The 26,481-nt window shown below is 35.6% G+C and overlaps 2 protein-coding genes across 2 annotated transcripts; one reads left to right on the forward strand and one right to left on the reverse strand.

The window, feature by feature from the left end:
• Positions 1-537: 537 nt before the first annotated feature.
• On the forward strand, positions 538-1,942 carry LOC140177194 (uncharacterized). The gene is made up of 2 exons (XM_072210135.1): positions 538-1,349; positions 1,747-1,942. Exons 1-2 carry the CDS (start codon positions 538-540, stop codon positions 1,940-1,942), a joined length of 1,008 nt encoding a protein of 335 aa, XP_072066236.1.
• Positions 1,943-20,156: 18,214 nt separating this feature from the next.
• On the reverse strand, positions 20,157-25,317 carry LOC112749269 (O-fucosyltransferase 19). The gene is made up of 8 exons (XM_025797531.3): positions 24,376-25,317; positions 23,191-23,263; positions 23,027-23,094; positions 22,738-22,826; positions 22,500-22,632; positions 21,948-22,180; positions 21,111-21,587; positions 20,157-20,987 (listed from the first exon to the last, which is right to left on the reverse strand). The coding sequence occupies exons 1-8, from the start codon at positions 25,003-25,005 to the stop codon at positions 20,738-20,740; spliced, it is 1,953 nt and encodes a 650-aa protein (XP_025653316.1). The 5' UTR covers positions 25,006-25,317; the 3' UTR covers positions 20,157-20,737.
• Between the last annotated feature and the right edge of the window lie 1,164 nt (positions 25,318-26,481).

The raw sequence follows: 26,481 nt of genomic DNA on the forward strand, positions 1-26,481 counted from the left end.
AGAAATTGAAAATGAAACAGATAGCTAGAAGAAAAAATTCGTACAGTGCAATCTCAGGGGTAAAAGGAGGACGGAAGGGAGCAGCGGGATAACTAGCTATAAGAAACAATACTCGGAGGAAATGGCTGAATCAGAACATGAAGTGGGTGCCACCCAACAATTGGCACCCAAGGAGGTATGAAGATGGTGATGTGAAATTGTCAAGTTTTGGATAAACACTTGACAGTTCACAACATCAGAGGGATTAATAAATTATTATTTTTATCCGAAACAAAAAATAATATCTCGACTGTGGAAGGAATGCTGTGGAGGATAGGTTTTCAGTCTTGCTTTGCAATGAACCCTACTGGAATGGCAGGAGGTTTGGTCGTAATATGGAAGGAAGGAGTTAAGGTACAAATATTGAAGCATGATACGTTTTTCATTCACTTTATCATGGAAAGCCAACAGGAGGGTAGGAAATGAGAAGTTATTGGTGTTTACTTACACACTGATGAGGCTGGAAGAGATGAGAAATACACAAAGCTACTGCAGATTATGGCGTATGGGGGAGACCGAGTGGTAGTAATTAGGGATTTTAACGCTATCAGAGCGCATCACGAGAAAGAGGGTGGTAGAGCTAAATCAGATGCCTCGATCCAAAAGTTCAATGACTTCATTAATGCGGGAGGATTGGTGGACATAGGGTTTGAAGGAGAAAAATTTACTTGGAATAATAGGCAGTTTGGAGGTAATTTTATACAGGAAAGGCTAGACAGAGCTCTTGTTTCAATGGCATGGAGGTCTGAATTTTCTGATGTCTTTGTCAAACACCTAGATGACTTAGGCTCAGACCATAAGGCATTTCTATTATGTTCACACAAGGAAGAAAGGGGATATAAAAGAAGATTTCGATTTCAAGAGCGATGGTGTGAGAATGAAGAGGTTGTCAATTTAATCAAGCAAGCTTGGAGGCACGAGGTAGTGGGGTCAGCAATGTTTAAATTGGTTGGAAAGTTAAAATTTTGCAGGCATAAGCTGGTGGAGTGGCAAAGAACCTCTAACTCCAATTCAAATTTAAAAATCATGAGCCTTAAAGAGAAGATATCAGATGAAACAAACAAGGGGCAGTTTGCAAATGGAGCAACAATTCGTATTTTGGAAGCTGAGCTTAAGGAAGCTTTTGAGCAAAAAGAAAGATACTGGAGAGAAAAATCCCGAGTACAATGGTTGAAATGGGGGGATAAAAATACGAAGTTCTTCCACTCCAAGTTTCAAGCTAGGAATAGAAAGAACAAAATTAAAGAGCTTAGAGATGAGAACGGGGAGACGGCATCGGATGCGATGGACATTGCTGAAATTGTTCAAAGGTATTTTGAAAAACTTTTCTCAACCAGCTTTCCTAAAGATCCTACTGAAGAGTTACAAGGAATGCCTGGAAAAATAACAACAGCAATAAACCGAACTCTGATGAGGCCTATTTCAGAAAAAAAGTCAAATCAGCTATGTTTTCAATTAACCATTTTTCAGCTCTAGGAGAAAATAGTTTCACGGCTAAATTGTTTCAATGCTTTTTGGAGACTATCAAAGGAGATGTGGTCTGTGCAGTTAAGAGTTTTTTCGGGGGAGGTAAAGTACTAAAAGCTTTCAATCATACTAATATATGCTTAATTCCTAAGGTGCATGATACTAATTCTTTGAAACAGATTAAACCTATAAGCCTTAGCACTATAGCTTATAAAATTATTTCAAAGATAATGTACACAGATTGCAATCAGTTATGCACAGGGTCATTAGCGACTCAAAAAGTGCCTTTATAAAAAGAAGACTTATTAGTGTCAATGTTTTGATAGCCCATGAATTTATGCACTCTCTGAAGAACAAAAGATATGGTGATTATGAACTTGTTTTGAAACTTGATATGAGCAAAGCGTATGACCGGGTTGAATGGAATACTTTCTGAGCCATGATGGAGAAACTCGGATTTTGTAAAAAGTGGGTGGATTGGATTAAGGAACTGATGACTATGGTTTCCTACTCTGTTACTGTGGATGGTGCACCTCATGGTTACTTTAGACCATGTAGAGGATTGCAACAAGGCGATCCTCTTTCATCCTATCTCTTTTTATTCTGTGTAGAGGGTCTATCCCATCTGCTCCACAGAGGAGAACAGAGCCTAAAGTTTTTTGGGTTGAGACTTAATCGCAGATGTCCTAAAGTTAGCCACTTATTTTTTGTAGATGACTCAATTTTATTCAGTAAGGCTACAGTTCAGGACTGCCAGAGTTTACTCCGGGTCTTACGTAACTATGAAAAGATTAGTGGACAAACAATTAACTTAGACAAGTCTTCAATCTTTTTTAGCAGGAACACACCCACCCAGACCCGAGATATGTTATCTGAATTACTACATGTTCCACACGTGGGTAACCAGAATAGATACTTGGGCTTGCCAGCTATAGTGCAGAGGTAAAAAAATCCATCTTTAATTACATCAAGGATAAAGTGATATAGAAACTGCAACATTGGAAACGGACTCTACTGTCATCGAGTGGAAGGGAGGTTCTTATCAAGGCGGTTGCCACAGTAGTGCCTATTTACACTCTCAATTCTTTAAACTCCTGAAAACACTAATAGAAGACATACAAAGAGCCATCTTACAGTGTTGCTGGGGTCAAAAAGGATCGAAAAGGAGAATGCAATGGATTGGGTGGCGGATTACTTGTAGGCCCAAGAGTCAAGGGGGTCTCAATTTCAAAGATCTTAAAGCTTTTAATCTTGCAAGGCTAGCCAAGCAAGGCTGGAAACTGCTTATAAGAACAAACTCTCTAATCTTTAGGGTGTACCGAAGTAAATATTTCAAAGACTCTGATGAGTTTGGAAAACTCCAAATTAATGTTTGTGATGACTAAACATTATTAATTATCTAAATTACAAAATTATTAATTTGATTTTCATTTAACATATGTTAATTAATAATTTTGTGATGCAGGTTTATAATTGGGCCGAAAAATAAAACAAATGTTGCAAGCCCAAATCAAAATATACATTCAGCTTTGTTGAATGTTTCTATATTATATGGCTGAATTGATTGTTATGTTACTTGGACCAAATTGATCCATTATTGCTACAAGCCCAAGTTAAACATATTTTGCTATACACCCCAATGCATGATCCAAAAATAATTCATCAGGAAAGCAAATGTTATAATTTGCCTTATGTCTTCCAACGGATCTCAACTTTTACCAAGTGATGGAATTCAAAATTCATTAAAGTGAAGTTAATATATGCATTGAAAATATGAGAGAGAGTTGGCCATTGATTTGATGGATATCATTAAGCTACACGTTGCTCAGTGAAAGGGAAGTGGACATTTAATTTGCTTTATCAAAATCTATTAGTTAATGTTCAAATTTTTCTTTCTTCTCTCTCAACTTTCTTCATCTCTTTCGGTCATTACCCAGCAACCATGGAAGCTACACCTACTCACCGAAAAGAAGATGGAGCAAACAACAAGACCATCACCATGATGGCAAGAAAAAGAAAACAAAAAGTATGCTGTGGCTAAGATTCTCATTCACTGGTGGTAAGATATTGTGAAGAGATCTTGGCTCCTCCATACCAAAAATGGAAGTAAAGATCTCGGCCAGCAAGGAGAAGATCCTTGGAGGGATGGCTTGTCTCTGATTCTGCTCAACCACCACAGAAGGTAGCTAGGGTGGCTATGTGATGGAAGAGGCAGAGATTAGAGCAGATGAAGCCATCATCATCATGAAGCATCAAGGGCCAGAATTTCATCTTGGAGAGCAAGCCAAGGATGGAGCGCTCGAATTGATGTAGGATGATGATCAAGGAAGAACTAGAGGTATTTGCATGTTAGGTCTTGCATGGGTTACCTCTTCTCTCTCTCTGGCTGAACCGGTTATGTGTGAAGGAAAAGAAGTTAAGCTTGGTTTTTGTTTCAACTGTGGAGGCTTTCCCCTTCTATAAAAAGGGTAAACAGTCACGGTTTAATTCAAGGAGTTAGAAGTAAGCAGTGAGAGTGCAAGGCACAGAATTCTCAGAGCTACCTAAACTTACAGATTGTCTTCTTCTTCAATGTATTCTGTTTTGTATTTTTCTATTTAATTTTGTCATGTCTTGAGTCTCATGGAAAAAGGCAAACAGTGAGGTTTGTATGAAAAAGCCATAGAGCGGAAAAAGGCAGAGAGTGCAAAATTAAAAGAAAAAGTCATAGATGTCCTTAGAGTTCCTTTGTACATCTATATTGTGTTTCATGATTCTGTGGGAATCCCCTTGTAAGTTGGGTTAGCACTTTACAGTATGTAATCAAGAAGATTATAGTGAAATTCCATCATGGTTATGATAGAGACTGGATGTAGGCTGCACTGCACTTAGCAGCTGAACCAGGATATATCTGGGTGTAATTTTCTCTCTCTTCTACTCCATTTCTGTTTCTACTGCACAGGAGCTAAAACTGAAAAATATCTCGTGCCAAGTGACGAGACAAAAATAAAAGTCTCGTGGCTAGGGACGAGACAAAAATAAAAAAGTTTCCTCAAAGAACAGTAAGTGTAACCAAGCAAAAAGGGGGCTAAGATTCAACTCCCCTTCTCTTAGCCACTAAAAATTATCAATTGGTATCAGAGCTTGGTCTCAAAGAGATCAAGCTTTGCAGCTTGGAGAAAAGATCCATATGGCAAAAAGTAGTGGCTCAAATCTGGTGTCCTACAACCTTACAGAAGGACAATCAAGCAACAGACCACCTCTTTTCAATGGAAAAAACTATACCTATTGGAAGGAGAGAATGAAAATCTTTGTGCAAGCAGTAGACTACAGGCTTTGGAAAATCATCCTAGAGGGTCCTCAATTTCCAACTAATACAAGTGCTGAAGGAGTAGTCACTCTTAAACCAGAAGCAAGCTGGACCGAGGAAGATAGAAAGAAGGTGGAGCTAAATGCCAAGACTGTAAATCTACTCAATTGTGCTATCAGCTTTGAGGAATACCGATGGGTATCACGATGCACAGCGGTAAAGAAAATATGGGATAAACTGCAAATTACTCATGAAGGAACCACCATTGTGAAGAAGACTCGAATAAACATGTTAAACAGAGAGTATGAAATGTTTGCAATGAAGGAAGGAGAATCCATTGATGAACTGTTCGAACGGTTCAACACCATCGTTGTTGGCTTGGATGCTATGGGAATAACACATTCTGATTCTGTGCTTGTGAGAAGAGTGTTGAGATGTCTCACTAAAGAGTGGGAAACAAAAGCTTTAATTATTTCTGAGAGTAGTAGCCTTGATTCCATGACATGTGATGATTTGAGAAGAAACCTTCTTGCTTTTGAAAACACTTATTTGAAAAAAGAATCAAAAAAGAAAGGAATTGCTTTTTCTTCTGTAACTAACCCCCTGGATGATGAATCCAGTGATAACTCCTCTGAAAATGAATTTGTGTTGTTTGCCAAAAAATTCAAGAAAATGGTGAAGTTCAAAGGCAAAGGCAACAACTCAAGGAAAATGAAGAAAGACCTTAGCAAAGTAACTTGTTACAACTGCAAGAAAATGGGGCACTTCAAATCTGATTGTCCCAAGTTAAAGAAAGAGGAGAAGCAAAAAGGGAGAAAGAAGAAGGGTCTGATGGCATCATGGAAAATTTTGGAAAATGACTCTGATAGTGATGAAGAATCTGAGACCAAGTCACAGCCTTGTCTCATGGCAGATCATATAGATCAAGTAATCTTTCATAACCCTGACACTACTGAAGACCTTCATCTTATGATAGATCACATTTCTGAAAAAATAAGATGTTTTCTACTTGATAATCAAGATCTTGAACAACAAATTATCATTCTTAAAGCTGAAAATAGTTTTCTTAAAGAAAACCTAAGGGAGACCGAAACTGCTTGTGATCTTGTAGAAGAAAATAAGCAGTTGAAAGCTCAACTTAGAAGTTGTGAAAGTGATCATTCGGTAGTTGCATATGTAAACTGTTTCAAGGAAAATGAAGAGTTGTTGAAAAAGGTTAGAAGTCTTGAAAATGACTTAGCCAAGTTCACTCAAAGTTCTAAAAATTTAAATCAAATATTGGCTAGTTAAAAACCACTCTTTGATAAAGCTGGTTTGGAGTTTTATAAATCTGATGAGAAACCCTCTTTTCAAAATAGAGCCTCTTCTTCTAATGACACAAGGTTTCAAGATCCCACCTACTTTAACAAAACAACAACTCTAAGGTTTTGTAGGCTATGCAACCGAAACGGTTATTTTCCCATTCAGTATTTTTTTGGTGAAAGAATGATTGGTGATAAAGTTTACAAAGTTATTTTTTATTACAATGGTTTGGGACATAGGAGATGGTTTAACGTGAAAGGATCCAAGAAGATTTGGATACCTAAGGTCACTTGAGCTCACTTTGTAGGTATGCCTAGCGTCCAAGAGGAAGAAAAATATGTGGTACATGGACAGTGGATGCTCTAGGCACATGACCAGAAAGACAACCTTCTTCATAAAGCTTGATGAATATGATGGAGGACTTGTCACTTTCGATGATGATGGTAAAGGAAAGATAGTGGCCGTTGAAAAAGTTGGTAAAAGCTTTTCATCTTGTATAAATGATATTCTTCTTGTAAATGGTTTGAAACATAACTTACTTAGTGTAAGCCAATTGTGTGATTTAGGATTTGAAGTCATTTTTAGAAAGTTTGTGTGTTTGGTTGTTTGTGAGAAAACTGGGGATATTTTGTTTGAAGCTAAAAGATGCAACAATGTGTATGGATTAATGCTTGAGGACTTGAAAGAACAAAATGTAACATGTTTTACCTCTCTTGATTCTGAAAAATGGCTATGTCATAGAAAGTTGGGTCATGCTAGCATGTACCAAATTTCTAAGCTAATAAAGAAAATTTTGGTTAGAGGAATTCCCAATATCAAATTTGATAAAGATCTTACTTGTGATGCTGTCAATTAGGCAAACAAGTAAAATCATCTTTTAAACCAAAAGATCGAATTTCAACCAAGAGGCCATTAGAGATGTTACACATTGATCTTTTTGGTCCAACAAGAACTCAAAGTCTAGGAGGTAAACACTATGGTTTAGTAGTGGTAGATGATTACTCTAGATTTGGTTGGGTACTTTTTCTTGCTCATAAAAATGATGCTTTTCTTGCTTTTTCAACCCTTTGCAAGAAAATTCAAAATGAAAAAGATTTAAAAGTGGCCCATTTGAGAAGTGATCACAGAAAAGAATTTAAAAACCAACACTTTGAAAAATTCTGTGATGACTTTGGAATTACTCATAATTTTTCATGTCCTAGAACACCTCAACAAAATGGGATTGTTGAAAGAAGGAATAGAAACCTTCAAGAGATGACTAGGGCTATGTTATGTGAGAATGAGGTCCCTAAATTTCTATGGGCCGAATTTGTAAACACAGCATGCTACATTTTGAATAGGACCATTATTAGAAAAGGGTTAAAGAAAACTCCTTATGAGCTATGGAAAGGAACCCCTCCAAATCTTAAGTATTTTCATATTTTTGGATGCAAGTGTTTTGTGCTTAATAACAAAGAAAATCTTGGCAAATTTGATCCAAAATCATATGAGGGCATGTTTGTTGGATACTTTACTACTAGCAAAGCCTATAGAATTTACCTCAAAGATCATAGAACTATAGAGGAATCCATACATGTTACTTTTTGTGATTCTAATTTAATTCTCAGTACTGTGATAGATAATAATTCAGATTGTGAAGAAGCTGGAACAAGCAAAGAAAATCCCAAGTCTGCTCAAAATGAAGAATCTGTCAGTCCAGTTTTGTCTCGTCAAAACGGAGGAGACATTTCCATTTTATCTCCTGAGCTAGCAAGAGAAACTGAAACAGTAAGACCCACAGAAGTTCAACAAAGCTCAACACCACAAAGGAAACCTAGAGAATGGAAGTCGATGAGGGGTTACCCTCATGACTTTATCATTGGAGATCCTTCTCAAAGTGTGACCACAAGATCCTCAACCAAAAGGCAATCCGAATCAAGCAATTTTGTACTCTTGTCACAATTGGAGCCGAACAATGTCAAACAAGCTCTTGAAGACCCATCATGGGTAAAAGCCATGGAAGAGGAGCTTGCTCAATTTGACAAGAATGAGGTTTGGACACTAGTACCTCATTCGGATGGTAAGAAAGTTACGGGTACTAAGTGGGTGTTTAAAAATAAACTTGGTGAGGATGGACAAGTTGTTCGTAACAAGGCTAGATTAGTGGCCCAAGGTTACGACCAAGAAAAGGGTATAGATTTTGATGAATCTTTTGCTCCGGTAGCTAGAATGGAAGCAATTAGATTGCTTCTTGTCTATGCTGCCCATAAGGGTTTTAAAATATTTCAAATGGATGTTAAATGTGCTTTCTTTAATGGCTTTATTGATAGAGAAGTGTATGTGGCTCAACCCCCCGGTTTTGAACATAAGGATTTTCCAAATCATGTTTTCAAACTCTCTAAGGCTCTTTATGGTCTTAGACAAGCTCCAAGAGCTTGGTATGAAAGGTTTAGTGCTTTTCTATTAGAAAATCAATTTCAAAGGGGTGCCACGGACACAACTTTATTCATTAAAGCATCTAATGATGATATTCTCCTAGTTCAAGTTAATGTGGATGACATTGTGTTTGGATCGGCTAATGAGTCCTTGTGTGAAGAGTTTGGAAAACTCATGACTAGTGAGTTTGAGATGAGTTTAATGGGAGAGCTTACTTTCTTTCTTGGCCTCCAAATTAAACAAACTCCTAGTGGTACCTTTATTCACCAAGGAAAGTATGCAAAAGAACTTATCAAAAAGTCTGGCCTAGAAAACTCTAAACCAATGGGAACACCAATGCATCCAAACACTAAACTTGAAAAGGATGATGATGGCGAAGATGTGGATGAAACACGGTATAGAGGAATGTTTGGTTCACTAATGTATCTTACCTCCTCTAGACCGGATATTGTTCAAAGTGTGGGTGTATGTTAAAGGTTTCAATCTCACCCAAAGGAATCCCATCTTTCAGCCGTTAAACGCATCATTAGATACATTAAGGGAACTAGTGATGATGGCTTGTGGTATCCAAAATCTGATAATTTTTGTGTAGTAGGGTTTTGTGATGCAGATTATGCGGAGATAGAGTGGATAGAAGGAGCACCTCCGGCATGTGCTACTTCCTTGGAAGTTCACTCAATATGTGGTCAAGTAAAAAACAAGTCACAGTAGCTCTATCTACAGCTGAAGCTGAATACATATCTGCATCTGCATGTTGTTCACAATTAATTTGGTTAAAAACGCAGTTAGAAGATTACAAATTAAAGATCAATAGTATACCATTATTTTGTGATAATATGAGTGCTATAAATATTTCAAAAAATCCTGTTTTGCACTCAAGAACAAAGCACATTGAGATCAAATATCATTTTATTAGAGAACATGTGCAAAATGGTACTATTGATATTCAATTTGTAAAATCTGAAGACCAACTTGCTAATATTTTTACAAAATCCCTCTGTGAAGACAGATTCTGTTCATTAAGAAAAAGCTTGGGAATGATTAATCTTGTTTCTGTTGATAATTTGTGAAATTCTGATTATGCCCAGTTTTGTCTCGTAGGAATGGACGAGATAAAAATAAGAATGATGGAAGGGATGTGATCAAGGGGGAGGCTGTGCAGAACTTAATTTTTGTGAGCCATACCAAATCTCTTTGAGCCCACTATGACCGTTGTGTTAGTTCCTCATTTTTTTTTTGAAAAATCAAAATCACTTTGTTGTCTCATCAAATCTTATTGGAAGAAGCATGGTGTCAAATCAAATCTTTTCTTTCAACTAATCCCTTGATTCAAGGAAACCACTTTTTCAAGTAAAAGAGAAAACCCTTGGGTATTAACCGCCACTTAATGGACATTTAATTCCCTTGATTCTCTCTCCACTCCACATTTATTGCTTTCCTCCACTCACCTCACCCTTCAGCCTTCTCTTCAACCTCCATCCCCATTCATCCTCTTCACAAAATGAAAAAGAAAACTGCACCGAGAAAGTGTGAAAGAATTCGTCTATCTCAAAAACCTTCCACTCCCCAAACTCACACCCATATACATATTCACTCCATTTCTTCATCTTCTCCCTCACCTTCCACCAAGCAACCCGAATCCATGAGGCGCAAAGTAATAGCCCAGAAATCCTCTGGAAGGAGGAAAAGTGAAAAGAACAAGGAACCCAGTGTTGAACTAGAGGAAGAATCGCACACCTCACCGATTCCATCACTGCCACCTTCTCCACCAAAAAAAGCCACTTCCGGAAGGAGTTTTCAGAAAACCAAAGGTTTCGTATTGCACGAGACCAAAGAACCCGCAAATCTTGAATCATTGGAATTCAAGAACAGATTTCACAAGCCACATTCTCACTATGATCCTTCAAGGTTCTCTACATGTGCATTCTATGAGTTCCACCAGGAGGTATTGGAAAAGAGGCATATGTGTCTCTCATACTTGGTGAATCTTGATTCTCTGGCTGCTAAAGGGATCAACTTACATCCTCTGTTTGACAATCTCAAATAGTCCCCATTGCTCCTCATTCACAAAATGGTTTATCCAGGGTTGGTGAAGCAATTTTATGCTAATCTAAGATTGATTGATGGTAGTCTTCACTCCTATGTGAAGCGTGTGCATATCACTCTGAACGCTGAGACTATCGGCTCTGCACTTGGCTACACCGATGAAGGACCAAGGGTATATATGACTGACACATGGGATGCACACGTTGGGGTTACATACAAGCAAGCTCTTCAACATATTTGTGAAAATCGGTTTGGATTAGACGGCACTGTCCCTACTCACAAAGCTCCTGGACCAACCAACTCACTGCTGCACCGTATCATAACTCACATTTTGATCTCACAGAGTGGTTCTCATAACAGGATAACACTATCTGATTCTCTCCTAATATTTGCTCTTGTTACTTCATCTCCTCTTTCCTTTAGTTACCTCATGATTAGACATATGTGGGAGTCTGTAAAAAGTACCAAAAAGGCTAATTTACCTTATGGTATGTTTCTCACGTGTATTTTTGAGTACTTTAAGGTAGATTTAACAATTGAGGATGTAAAAAACAAGGTTTCTATGATCAAAGGAGGTAGAGCTGTTAAAGGAACCAAGGGTAAGAAATCCATGCCTTCGGATAGCGACTTTGAGAGTCAGCCTGAATCCTCCAAAGCAACCGAATCAATAAAGGAAATTCTCACTGAATTCTCAAATATGTCTGAGCTAATGGTGCAATATCATATAGCGGCTCGCAAGCTGGCCTATGAAAATGAAAGGGCTTGGGGGAGATGTAAAGATAGAGTGGATCTGATGCTGGAAAACTTGGAGAAGGATCTGGGAGTTGGTAGTGAAGAAGGCGCTGAAGAATCTGATTTTAATCTATCTGATGATTAATTACTGTTTTCTCTATTTTGATATTGGCATACTTAGGCTCAATTTGATACTTTGTTTTGTTGGGTTGGATACTGTTAGTACTATAACTTTGTGATATTTTGTGGATACTTTTGGGTTATATTTTGCATACTCTGCTTCCTATGTCAAATCTCTTTGCAGGTACCCCTTTGATGACAAAAAGGGGAGAAAGGGTGCTGAAAATTGAAACTGGAAAACAGGGGATGAAATTCTCTTTTGAGAGTTCATGATCACCCTTGTTAAAAGGATACACCTAATGCTTGATAATGCATACTAATAATGATTGGTTGATTATAATCGTGATGCATTTGTTTTGATATTATAGCTGCCTGGTTGTTAATTGGTTGTTAACATGTATTCTTGTGATAGTTTTATCTTGATGAATAAGCTTGCTACTAGTGGAATAGGAGTATTCTGATTCATCTTGGTAAATATGTTTGCTGAATACTTTATTTTTGGCAGTTCCTTTAAGCATTGGGTATGAAAATAAATGTTGAAAATTGCTGTGATCATGCTGTGTTTAAAAATATTTTCTTACCATAAGTAATTAAGTATGTTGCTCTGATTTAAATAGAAAATTTTTTAAACAGCAATTTATTTTTAAAAGATTTTTTATCATAATTTGAGCAGAAAATCAATTTATGATAACAAATGAGTTTTGATTATCAATCTAACTCTGCTCATAAATCAAGCATTCAACATTTCAAAATTAATATGTTGAATAACATTGTTACCTTAAGCTTGATTAAGATTGTTATAGGTTAGTACTTTCCTTAGTAAAAATAGCATATATCAAGGGGGAGCCATGTGACAATTTGAAAGGGGGAGAAATTCACATATTCAAAGGGAGTATTCTTTACTCAATCTTAAATTTTTTTCTATTTCAATTTTAATAATGTTTGTCATTGATGAGCGGATAATTTATACGCTTTTTGGTATTGTTTTAGGTAGTTTTTAGTGTGATCTAGTTACTTTTAGGGATGTTTTCATTAGTTTTATGCTAAATTCACATTTCTGAACTTTACTATGAGTTTGTGTGTTTTTCTGTGATTTCAGGTATTTTCTGGCTGAAATTGAGGGACCTGAGCAAAACTTTAATAGAAGGCTGACAAAGGACTGCTGATGCTGTTGGAATCTGACCTCCCTGCACTCGAAATATATTTTCTAGAGCTACAGAACTCCAAATGGCGCGCTCTCAAAGGCGTTGGAAAGTAGACATCCAGAGCTTTCCAGTAATATATAATAGTCCATACTTTATTCGAGATTAGATGACGTAAATTGGCGCTCAACGCCAGTTCCATGCTGCATTCTGGAGTCAAACGCCAGAAACACGTCACGAACCAGAGTTGAACGCCAAAAACACGTTACAACTTGGCGTTCAACTCCAAGAAAAGCCTCTGCACGTGTAACATTCAGGCTCAGCCCAAGCACACACCAAGTGGGCCCCGAAAGTAGATTTCTGCATCAATTACTTACTTCTGTAAACCCTAGTAGCTAGTCTAGTATAAATATGACATTTTACTATTGTATTAGTCGTCTTTTGACCACATCCTGGATGGTATTTTGATCCTGTGATCACGTTTTGGGGGCTGGCCATTCGGCCATGCCTAGACCTTCATCACTTATGTATTTTCAACGGTGGAGTTTCTACATACCATAGATTAAGGGTGTGGAGCTCTGCTGTACCTCAAATTTTAATGCAATTACTACTATTTTCTATTCAATTCGATTTATTCTTATTCTAAGATACCATTCGTACTTCAACCTGATGGATGTGATGATCCGTGACACTCATAATCATCCATCCTTATGAACGTGTTCCTGACAACCACTTCCGTTCTACAAGCGAAAGCTAGAGTGCGTATCTCTTGGATTCCTGATGCACGACGCATGGTTGCCCCTCGCCTGACAACCGAGCCTTCCATTCTGTGAGATCAGAGTCTTCATGGTATAAGCTAGAATTGATGGCAACATTCATGAGAATCCGGAAAGTCTAAACCTTGTCTGTGGTATTCCGAGTAGGATTCTGGGATTGAATGACTGTGACGAGCTTCAAACTCGCGATTGTTGGGCATGATGACAAACGCAAAAGAATCAATGGATTCTATTCCGACATGATCGAGAACCGACAAATGATTAGCCGTGCTGTGACAAGAACATTTGGACCTTTTTCACTGAGAGGATGGGATGTAGCCATTGACAACGATGATGCCCTACATACAGCTTGTCATGGAAAGGAATAAGAAGGATTGAAGGAAGGCAGTAGGAAAGCAGAGATCCAACAGGGACAAGCATTTCCATACACTTATCTGAAATTCCCACCAATGAATCTACATAAGTATCTCTATCCTATTTTATTTATTTTCATACACTATAATCTCTTAATACATTTGAATCCGCCTGACTGTGATTTACAAGATGACCATGACTTGCTTCATACCAACAATCTCTGTGGGATCGACCCTTACTCACGTAAGGTATTACTTGGACGACCCAATACACTTGCTGGTTAGTTGAGCGAAGTTGTAAAGTTATGTTTAGACCATGGTATTGAGCACCAAGCTTTTAGAGCCATTACTGGGGCAATCAATTTCGAACAACAATTTAAGTATGAATCACAATTTCGTCCACCAGTCATCAAGAGGGAGATTGATGAGTTTGGAAAATTCCAAATTAATGTTTGTGATGACTAACATTATTAATTATATTAATTACAAAATTATTAATTTGATTTTCATTTAACATATGTTAATTAATAATTTTGTGATGCAGGTTTATAATTGGGCCGAAAAATAAAACAAATATTGCAAGCCCAAATCAAAATATACATTCAGCCTTGTTGAATGTTTCTATATTATATGGCTGAATTGATTGTTATGTTACTTGGGCCAAATTGATCCATTATTGCTACAAGCCCAAGTTAAACATATTTTGCTATACACTCCAATGCATGATCCGAAAATAATTCATCAGGAAAGCAAATGTTATAATTTGCCTTATGCCTTCCAACGGATCTCAACTTTCACCAAGTGATAGAATTCAAAATTCATTAAAGTGAAGTTAATATATGCATTGGAAACATGAGAGAGAGTTGGCCATTGATTTGATGGATATCATTAAGCTACACGTTGCTCAATGAAAGGGAAGTGGACATTTAATTTGCTTTATCAAAATCCATTAATTAATGTTCAAATTTCTCTTTCTTCTCTCTCAACTTTCTTCATCTCTTTCGGTCATTACCCAGCAACCATGGAAGCTACACCTACTCACCGAAAAGAAGATGGAGCAAGCAACAAGACCATCACCATGATGGCAAGAAAAAGAAAACAAAAAGTATGCTGTGGCTAAGATTCTCTTTCACTGGTGGTAAGATATTGTGAAGAGATCTTGACTCCTCCATACCAAAAATGGAAGTAAAGATCTCGGCCAGCAAGGAGAAGATCCTTGGATGGATGGCTTGTCTCTGATTCTACTCAACCACCACAGAAGGTAGCTGGGGTGGCTACGTGATGGAAGAGGCAGAGATTGGAGCAGATGAAGCCATCATCATCATGAAGCATCAAGGGCCAGAATTTCATCTTGGAGAGCAAGCCAAGGATGGAGCGCTCGGATTGATGTAGGATGATGATCAAGGAAGAACTAGAGGTATTTGCATGTTGGGTCTTGTATGGGTTACCTCTTCTCTCTCTCTCTCTCTGGCCGAACCGGTTATGTGTGAAGGAAAAGAAGTTAAGCTTGGTTTTTGTTTCAACTGTGGAGGCTTCCCTCTTCTATAAAAAGGGTGAACAGTCACGGTTTGATTCAAGGAGTTAGAAGTAAGCAGTGAGAGTGCAAGGCACAGAATTCTCAGAGCTACCTAAGCTTACAGATTTTCTTTTCCTTCAATGTATTCTATTTTATATTTTTCTGTTTAATTTTGTCATGTCTTGAGTCTCATAGAAAAAGGTAAACAGTGAGGTTTGTATGAAAAAGCCATAGAGCGGAAAAAGACAGAGAGTGAAAAATTAAAAGAAAAAGCCATAGATGTCCTTAGAGTTCCTTTGTACATCTATGTTGTGTTTCATGATTCTGTGAGAATCCCCTTGTAAGTTGGGTTAGCACTTTACAGTCTGTAATCAAGAAGATTATAGTAAAATTCCATCATGGTTGTGATGGAGATTGGATGTAGGCTGCACTGCACTTAGCAGCTGAACCAGGATATATCTGGGTGTAATTTTTTCTCTCTTCTACTCCATTTCTGTTTCTACTGCACAGGAGCTAAAACTGAAAAATATCTCGTGTCAAGTGACGAGACAAAAATCAAAAAGTCTCCTTGATAAACCCCATTTGTAGGGTTTATCTTGTATTGATTCTTGGGGATTTTATCACCTTTTACCCACATTTATTCAATTAAATAGCATGGTTTTATAACTTCTCCCTTAATTGTGCTTAAGAGTGAAAACATGCTTTTTAGGACTCAAAATAGCTAAATTTAATTCACCTTGAATCTATTAGATGCCTTGATATGTTTGCTAAGTGATTTCAGATTTAGGAGGCAAAGATTGGATCAAGGGAATAGAGGAAAAGCATGAAGAAATGGAGAACTCATGAAGAAATGATGGAACCGAAAAGCTGTCAAGCCTGACCTCTTCGCACTTAATTGACCATAACTTGAGTTACAAAGGTCCAAATGATGCGGTTTCAGTTGGGTTGGAAAGCTAACATTCGGGGCTTCGAAATGATATAAGATTTGCCATAGTTGCATCGCACATAGGGGCGCGCACGCGCACGGTACGCGGACGCGCCGATGGTGGCACATGACCCACTTAATGCAACTCGTGGCCAGCGATTTTAGAAGCCTTGTGGGCCCAATCCAACTCATTTCTGATGCTATTTAAGCCAAGGATTGAAGGAGAATCAACACACTTGTCATCATTAGCTTAGTTTAGTAGTTAGAGTTAGTTTCTAGAGAGAGAAGCTCTCACTTCTCTCTAGGATTAGGATTAGGATTAGTTCTTAGATCTAGGTTTTAATCTTTGCTTTCTTCTACTTCTACCTTTTAATTCCTTGTTGTTACATTCGTCTTCTTCTATTCTTTTCTTGTAATTTCTTTTATATTGTTCTTATACTTTGTTGTAGATCTACTTTTGTTCCTTCCCTTCTCTTTCAATTCAATTCAAGGTAAATCATAATAATTGTGTTCCTTTTGATTTGTTGTTTTTAATTCTTTGCAATAATTGTTGTTAGATTTTGTTCTTGTTGTTGATTTACTATGATTTTCTTTTATGCCTTCCAAGTGTTTGATGAAATGCTTGGTTGGATTTTAGAGTAGAATTTTATACTCTTGGCTTGGAAAGGTAACTTAGGACCTCTTGAGTTACTAATGTCCAAGTGATTGATGATTGGGAGCCATTGACTCTAGTTCTCACTAATTGAATTAGTGGAGAGTTGGGACTTATGGACTTGGATTGATATAGCTCATTTAACTTTCCTTTACTATTAGTTAAAGGATGATTTAGTGAGATTAATCCTTGCCAATTCTCATATTGTGGTTAGTGATTAGGATAGAGATCCTTGACCACCAACCCTTGCCAAGACCTTTTTAGGCCTTAGTTTACTTTCTTGCCACTTATTTTTCATGCTTCTTATTAAAACCCCAAAAATAACTCACAACCAATAACAAAACACTTCATTACAATTCGTAGGGAGAACGACCTGAGGTTCAATACTTCGGTTTATAAATTTAGGGGTTTGTTACTTGTGACAAACAATCTTTTGTATGAAAGGATTATTGCTTGGTTTAGAAGCTATACTTTACAACGAGATTTCATTATTGAATTTCTAAGCCGTCAAAAATCCAATCATCACTCCTCAAAGAACAGCAAGTGTAACCAAGCAAAAAGGGGGCTAAGATTCAACCCCCCTTCTCTTAGCCACTGAAAATCACCAAACTCCAATTTTCTCAGCGCAGAAGTTGGCAACAACCCATCTTGGGGATGGAGAAGTGTAGTAGAGGGCAGACAAGTTCTAGAAAAAGGTATCCGATGGAGGGTGGGCAACGATTCAAATATCAGAATAAGAGAAGATTCATAGGTTTGTGATTATCTGTCTATTATTCCTAATATAGAGACTAATTCAGAGCTTAATCCTACATGAGTTTCAGACCTAATTTTACCAAACAGAACATGGAACCAGATACTAATACAAGAACTATTCAGACCAGAAATTACAGAGGCTATCATAAACACTGAAATCCAACAAGGTGATGATGAGGTTACTTGGCTAAAGGAGGAAAATGGATGCTATTCAATAGCGTCTGGGTACTAGCTAGCGTTCCAATTCTTCCACCCCCCCAGTGGAGTTCCTGCCAGAACAGTGTCGAAATAAGCCACTATGGACTGATATTTGGAGTATCAAATGCCAATCCAAGATTGAAAATTTTTTCTGGAAAATTATGCACAAAGGCCTACCTGTCCAACAACGGCTAAGTAAAGGATTTCCATCTGTGAGTCCATTATGTCAGCGATACAACCGGTCCTCTGAAACTATTGCTCATTCCCTCTGGATGTGCATAGACGCTGCTGAGACTTGGCAAATCACTAATCTACTTGTTCCAACTTTAATTGAAGAACCATAGATTTGGTGGAGTGAGTTTGACAAAAATTTGAAGTTTGGAAGTAATTCGACGAAGAAGAAGGAGCTTGCAACAAACGTACTATGGCAGATTTGGAAGGCTCGGAATGAGACTCTATTTGAAAACCAGAGGCGCCATCCTCTTCAAATTGTTGATGCTGCTCGCCACGCCATGGAAGAAGACCGTCACCTTCCTTGACTATCCATTCCTGAAGAGTCCCTTCACCTACTAGTTACTTTACTTTTTGGTTTTCTTTCTTTTTATTGAATTAGGCTATTATGATATAAGTTGGACCATCCACATTTATCTTTGTTGTGCTGTCCGTTTTTGGACCACCTATTTCATTCAATGAAATCAATTTTATCTTGGAAAAAAAATGTATATATATAATAAAGTATAAATTATATTTTTTTATTTCTGATATAGCAAACTTGGTTAATGTTTAATTTAATTAAATTTTATTTTACATTTTTTAATAAACGCTAATCTTTTCTTCAATAATTTTATTTTTTATGACAAATAATTACTTCATTTATTTTTTAATTTTGTTGTTAATCAAAAATAAATTCACTTAAAAAATTAATGTGATTAAGAGTAAAATTAAAAAAATAATTGAATAATTATCTACTATAAAAATTGATATTATTGAAGGATAAAATTAAAATTTTTATTTTAAAATTTAAAATAAAATTTAACTAAATTAAACATTAAAAAATTTTGATACATCAGAGACAAAAAGTACAATTTAGACATTATTGTATATGTATCATGCTCGTTTTTTTTCTTGTGCAAGTTTATGTACTAGTCATTTTACAAATATTTCATGATAAGTAAAAGTCTTTAAGAGTAAAATTATAAAAAAAATAAATATATTTAGGATGAAAGTAATATGATTAAGTACAATTTACTTAGATGTGATTAAAAAATAATTGAATAACTATATACTGTAAAAAATTTATATTATTGAAGGATAAAATTAAAATTTATTTCTATGTATCATTTTTGTTCCCAATATTTTCGTCCTATATAAATTTCTAACATTTCAAAATCGTCTCAATTTTATCCAGCCGTCAATTTTGTTAATAGATCTCTAACTAACGGTAGGAGAACATTGCACCAATTTTAAAATGTTGGAAAATTAATAAGACGATTTAAATGTTAAGGACAATTTTAAAACTTATCTCAAACGTTGAGTACAAAAACGATACTCAACATAAAAAAAAGTTTAGTAGTAAGTAATAAATAATAATTAGTAAAAGGTAAACTGTGAGATAAGGTTTTCATTTCAAGTATATATATATATATATTCTTTAAACTATTACAAGCAACTTCGTTTTCTTTTCTTAATGTGAACTATTAGGATAAAAATACTGCGCAAACGCACTATAAAATTTACTCTAACCAACCAGCATTATTAATTTGGGTAGCCAAATAAAACAATGGCAAGAATTAATTTTTGGTGATAAAATGAATAATAGTAAGGGTTGAAAATTTGATTTAAGAATTCTAAAATTTGCATTGCGATTCCGTATCTTCCGTTATGGCTACTACGTACGCTTCGAATGGCATCAAATTGAGTCAACTAAACGAATCTTAACACACAAAAAGAATTGCTTCTGTTATGAAAGAAAGAATGAATAATATGATGTATGATTCAATTATCAATTTCCCCTTTACGTAAGTATCCAAATTGTTCCCTTAATCCAACTACAAGGAAACACGTTGTAAAGCGAAAACAAGAATCATAATACTTAGATACCAAAATGGTATTTTAAAGTATATATCGCTAACAAAAATAATTTTTAATCATATATACAATGAAGATTTAAAAGATTTATAAACGTGACAAATAAAAAAAATCATGTTTTTTTATAAATAACGATGTTTGTATTTATAAAACAATTTTTACATTTGATTTGAATTTTTGTCAATATTTGGATAACTATTTAAAAGGTATATATAAAAAATTAGAGATTATATATTTATTTGTAGATATAAGCGTTGTTTAATTCAGTAACTAATTTTAATGTATATAATTGTCTTACCAAGATTTGTTGGTAGTTATAAGCTATGGATAGCTGCAACGAATATCAGAAAGAATAATAAATCAATGTAATTACTAATTACAAATATTTGTACATTCTTTACTGCACTCAAAGGCAGATTGTTGCAAAACAATATAAATAATACACAAAACACTTCAATGGGAAAAAAAATTCCTATGTTTCAAATGTTACATCCTTGAAGAATTGTAACTATATGCTCCATTTGGAGATTGTTTTTCTCAAAAAAGAATCAATGAATACATTATAATCCCCTCCACTTCCACAAGAGTAATTTCGTCATAAATGCCAATCTCCCACTATAATCTTAATCTATGCCTTGTATTGATTATACACAAAAAACCTTCTATCTGTTCCTTCCCTAAAACGGAAACTCATACTTTTTAGTGAAATGAGAAGAACCCTAACACAAATGTCCCTTTAGATTCTTCAGCAGCCACATCAAACTTGGCTTGAAACAAAGGAAGAAGCAACATTCCCACCATAACAACATGAATGAGCTTTTTCCTTTTTTTTAACCTTTTCTTAAATACAGTGCCATTTTTAACACAATACACATTGTGAAGAACCCCAACCAATTTTAACTACGTATCAAAAAATCCAGTGTACTATCTTTGCGAGTCGAGGCCGATTCGATGATCAAGTTTCAGTGCTGTGATCATCTCCTGAGACTTGTTACATACACAACCGGGGAAGGGATTCGCGAAGAAATTCTCCTCGATTCTTGGCGACTCGCCTACCTGTCTGAGATAAGGAGCACCTAGCCTATTAGAATGCAAGTTCTTGACCTCAGAAGAAAATGCTTCCCATTCCATGGAACCTTCATCCAATTGATCAATCAGTCTCACAAAATTCAATCTGAAAAAGAAAGGAAACAGATTATATGTCAGTGACAAATACAATTTCCATGTAAAAATTTCTAAGGTCCCATTTGTTGCAACACTTCTAAGGTACTTTTCTAAAAGACCTTTGTGAACTGACCTGTCAGGATTGATAGTTTTCCTGAATCCTTCAAACCTCCTATGGCCCTGCACAGCCTTTGCCATGTTTCCATCATAAGTATAAACAAACACATCACTCTCCAATGCCACGATATAATCCAAGGCGGCGAGCCGGTTCTGGTATGGCTTGAAAGGCTCCAGCTCCTCCTCAGTTGCAAGAGTAGAGTGAGTGAAGACATTAGGGTACTCTGCCCTAAATGCCGCCATGCTATTGCTACCATATATAGGCCCGGCGACAATGTAGATTGTCGTCGATGAAGGGTACCCCATTGCCTTCAAGAAAACGGCTGCCTCTCTAGGTGACATAGGGCATCCACCAAGCAATCTTTTCTCCACACTATCAATCTCTTTTTCCTTCCAATGCTTCACTTCATATCTCATAACCCTAAGTTCCTCTGCTTCCTCTGCTGTTAGATTGTGGCTGCAGCCAGTGAAAGCTAGCATGTCTTTCTCATATCTACAAAGTAAGCAAAAACAAAGTAGGAAGCCTTAGTTTGATTGTTGATTAAAGTCTTGTAAATAAATTAACAAAAAAGAAAAAGCAGAGCTTCACACTCTAACTAGAGTCAAGAAAACTTTAATGCCTCGTTCGGTAACCATCTCCAAACAATAGATATAATGCAGAAACAGAAAATGTTTCTGTTGTGATACAAATTTGTCCATTTTTTTAGTTGATCCAAAAACTGGAGAAAATAGAAACAAAGACAGTGACACAATCTTACTGTCTTATTTCTATCTTGTGTGTCTACTGAACTTGGTGAGACCAACAAGACAACAAAAATAAGCAAAGAGAATTAAGTGAAGAACAAGAAAACACCTTAAATGAAGGGCAATATATCGTTCATTATTGGTTCTTAGCCTGTTCACCAGTGTCCTTCCTAGCTCTTCAATCTCTGTTGTGTACCTGAGAGCTTCATAATTGGCACGGCATCGAAGCCTCTGAATTGAGGAAGCAATGCCATTGTTGGCAAGTCTAGAATCCGTGTGAGTAAACTGTATGACCTTGTGTCTCTTCAACAGTGGTAGAATCTCTCCTCTGTAGTAACTAGCCTGCAAAATGAAGAAGCATCTAAGCCACCATTGCGCCCACTAAGAAAAGCAAGAATTGTTTCAAGGTAATCAAACTCAAGAGATCACCTAAACTGAGCTTAGCTAAACTTTGATCATAAAACTCGACTCATAAACTCAATTTGGAATCTAAGAGTCTACAAAATGTGAAACTTAATAAGATGATACAAACCATATGCATGATCTAAAAATAATTTTTTATTTATTTTCTAACGAGTCTGTTGCACTTTACTCCCTAAAACATAGCTTTCACTTTAGAAGAGCCGAATCATTGCGGAATAGAATTGTTTCCCAAACACACCTTTGACCAAGAAACTGGGGCCTTGAGAAGTGGCTTGACAGATGCATACTTAACCGGCAAATACTCAACTATGTCAATGTCGTCTTTCAAAACTTTCATGAAGTGCCTCCAATCAAAAATATCTTTAAAGTCACTGAAATATATTAGGGACGTTATATTTTTGGAAAATTGATAACATGAGGATTTAAAATCATCAATGTCACACTTTATACATAAAAAACTGGAATCAGGAATTTACCTTGGATCAGTCCAAAATGAATCATGATCAAGGGAAGGAAGAACAAGTGTGGCATTCATTACTTTTGCCACGGCAACCATATCACATATCTACATTTTAATCAAGCTTCATAGGATTAGCATATTAACATAAATATCAATATTCATTGTGGAAAAGGAAAAATGACTCACTTTTTTATCAAATTACAGGATAAATTATATTAATCTTTCCTATGGTGTGGTTAGGTGATATTACATTTACATCTAATCATATAACTTAAAGCAAAATTAAGAGTCTTCTTAAATCTTACCCCAGTTCTCATTTGATTCAATCCACCGTTGGCATGAACAAGAAGATAGCCATTGGTCTTTTTTGATTCTGAAATTATTAAAATGTGCAATTACAAGTGAGACAAGTGAATCAAACGCAATAAGTATAGATAAACATATAAAGACAAATATATAATATACATACTGGGTCGATTCTTGGGTCTGGAAATGCATTTGTAATAGTTGTCACTATTTGGTTTCCTCCATATTTCTGGAATCTATTAAAAAAATGAACCAAAAAAAATAAAAATAAATAAATAAATTAAATTTATTGGTCAGAGCCACCACACTTAGAACACTACCCATTTAATTTTCAGTATCCGTGCTGCCAGTAGGCGCCCACTATACAAACTGACACGTTCTAATAACGAGTCAAAATTTTGAAAAGAAAAAATGGCTTAAGAAACTTCCAAATATTACTACGAGACAATTCAACTTAATCACAAAACCAAAACTTCAACACCAAGAAAATCACAAGTCCAAAATAAAAACGACTTTGTAGCACACAATCGTTAGATTCATTCCTAGTTAAGTAATTACTTTTGACACCAAACTAAACCGAGACTCAATATGATGAATAATGGTTAACAACCAAATTAGCACTTTTTTTAACCTTTTTTATTTATTTAACCACTAAACTTTGTCTCCAAAAAAGAAAAGTAATAAAATAGGGGGAAAGGAAAAAAAGCTGTGACTCCCCAAAAGAGGGTAAAAGACAAATACCTTTATTGGTAGAAACGTGATTGAGAGGGAAAGGGACAAAAAATCAGTAACGGCTAACCTCTCAAGGATATTGCAAAAATGTTAAAAATAAAACCAACGATATCAACGAAATATTGTAATAAATTAAAAATCTAGAGAGATGAATCTTATCTGCTTTAACGATCCCTTCATTTGTAACTTTGTTAAAAATATCAAATGCACTGAATCACCAAAGCTTGAAAAAAAAATAAATCACCACGTTTATGATCTTTCTACCTCAGCCTTTTTTCCCACCAAATTGAAAAAAAAAAAAGAAAACAAAAAAAGTAGAGGGTGTAAAATTCTGATTTCTAAGGGATCTTTTGAGCAACCCAGACAAGGAAAATGAGAAAACAAGCTTAAAGTATATTCCCTTTTAAACGCACACGAGAAAAAAAAATTAATCTTAAATTCACCTTAAAATCATTTTACAACACAAAACCTCTATTTTTTTTTTAAATTGAATTAGTTAGTTATCTATTAAGTATTAACACAAACATTAAGTGTTGAAATAAAAGAGTTTTCCAGAAACGTGATTAAGAGGGTGAAGAATGAAGAAGAATTAGAATAGAATAAAAGGAAGACTTACTTCGATCCTCTCAAGAACCCTTTTGGGCATTGAAGTTTGAGTCTCCGTGGTGTCGGTTTCCGTAACAACCTTCTGCGCCGATATCCAATCGTGTTTGAACCTCTGCAATATCAACTGCCCGTTCTCGATGCTCTTTCCGTTCATCTCAACCATCCCTCCGATCATCGAAACCTTCACGAAAAGCGACACCACCACCATCACCATCATCGCCACCAAGATCTTCCTCCCTATCTTCCTCCCGCTCCTCATGGATTGAATCGTCACCAGCATCCACAGGAACGCGTGTTCGAACCGCACCAGAAGCGACTCCACCGGCAGGTGGCGCGTGCGGTGGACCAGGTACCGCGTGATTGGGTGCAGCGCGTGGTGGTGGTGGTGGTGGTGCGGAAACGACGACGACGACGAAGGATTGTCGTCGTCGTCGTCGCGGTTGTCGGAGAAATCGGAGAAGCTTGAAGAGTGTTGTTGCTGTTGCGGTTGGTTTTGGGGGTTGGGGTCGCCGTCGACGAGGACGAGGTTGTTGTTGTTGATGGTGGTGGAGTCGGCGACGCGACGGCGAGTGGTGGTGGGGCCCGGTGCGACCCTTGGGCTTGTGCTTGATGAGCTCGCGGCGGCGCCGCCGGACGACATCGTGGCTTTTGTTTCGGTGACCGATGCCGAAGCAAACACAATAAAAAAACAAATAATAATTAATTTTTAAAAAATAAATAAATATAAGAAGTTAACTAAATGTGTATGTTTATTGTTTCCGGTTTGCGGTTTTTGCAAACAATGATGGAGAAAGCGTTTTTGTTGAAATGAGAGGAAGAAAGAAAGATAGAGAGAACGAGAGAGAGGGTTTCCGAAATCTGAGGGGGAAGTGGGAGAATGTGAATTTGTGTTGTGCTAAATTTCTGCGTTTTCTATATTCTCATGGTTTCATTTCATATATATAGTGTTTATGCTTTGCTTTGATTTTCCCCATGTTCGCCTTCATGTGACAATCCACTTTAATTGACTCTTTTGCCCTCCTTTTCTTTCCTTATTTCTATTTTCTACTATTTTTACTTATATTCTTCCTCTTATTTGGAGAATCTCATTCATTTCATTTTGACTCCAATAATTGCCATTATGTACATTCTTTTATTTTTAATATTAAAAATATTAATAAAAAAGTATTCCATATTATCTAAAAAATATATATAAAAGAAACATTTTTCAAATAAAGTCTAGCGTTTAAATTTTATCTCTATTTTATAAAAAAAATTATCTGTCACTCAATAAAACTAAACTGAGATTTTATTTTCTTTTTTTTTTAAACTATTTTCTGTCTTTATTTCCTTTTTTGAAATTATTTTTAAATATTTTCATCTTAATATTGTTTTGAAATCATAATTATTTTTCCTTTATTCTAATTGGTAACAATATAATTTTAATTTAAAACACCATTATATATTATCTAAATATATCTTATAATTACATTATTCATGATTTGGTGACAAATAATTATTGTTAATTAATATTGTATTATATGGGATATTATATATTATTTTTTGGATAATGATAGATTTATTATGATGTCTCAGTGAAGATTATTTAATAAAAAATAATATTTGAACATTAAAATTAAATTAATTATTATATATTTATATATATAATTATATATAATTTAATTTAATTTTAATATATATTTTATATTTTAATATATATTTTATATTAATAGTCAATTTTAGTATACATCTGATCTAATATAATTATTAATTAATTATTTTCAAATGTATGTTCATTTACTATTTAGATTTCATTTATTTAATTTCCATACAAAAAGAAATCATTTCTTTCGTCCATTGATTTAAGAAAGCTGGAATAAATAATTAAAATAGCATGAAAATCGATCGAGATTATATATATGACTCCCGATTCTGTTTCCCCTATCATAGAAGAAACTTTCTTGGTTCTAAACTATATATAATAAATTATTCAAGACCATTTATATTTATATATTTTATTATATATATATATATAAACTAACCAATTTAGATTAATATAGTTTAATATAGTAATTATTTTATTAGTCTATTTAAATAAATATTGAAACATATTTAATTTTGTCTTGTATAAATAATA

This window comes from Arachis hypogaea, chromosome 2 (assembly GCF_003086295.3).
Source record: "Arachis hypogaea cultivar Tifrunner chromosome 2, arahy.Tifrunner.gnm2.J5K5, whole genome shotgun sequence".
NCBI classification, from domain to species: domain Eukaryota; kingdom Viridiplantae; phylum Streptophyta; class Magnoliopsida; order Fabales; family Fabaceae; genus Arachis; species Arachis hypogaea.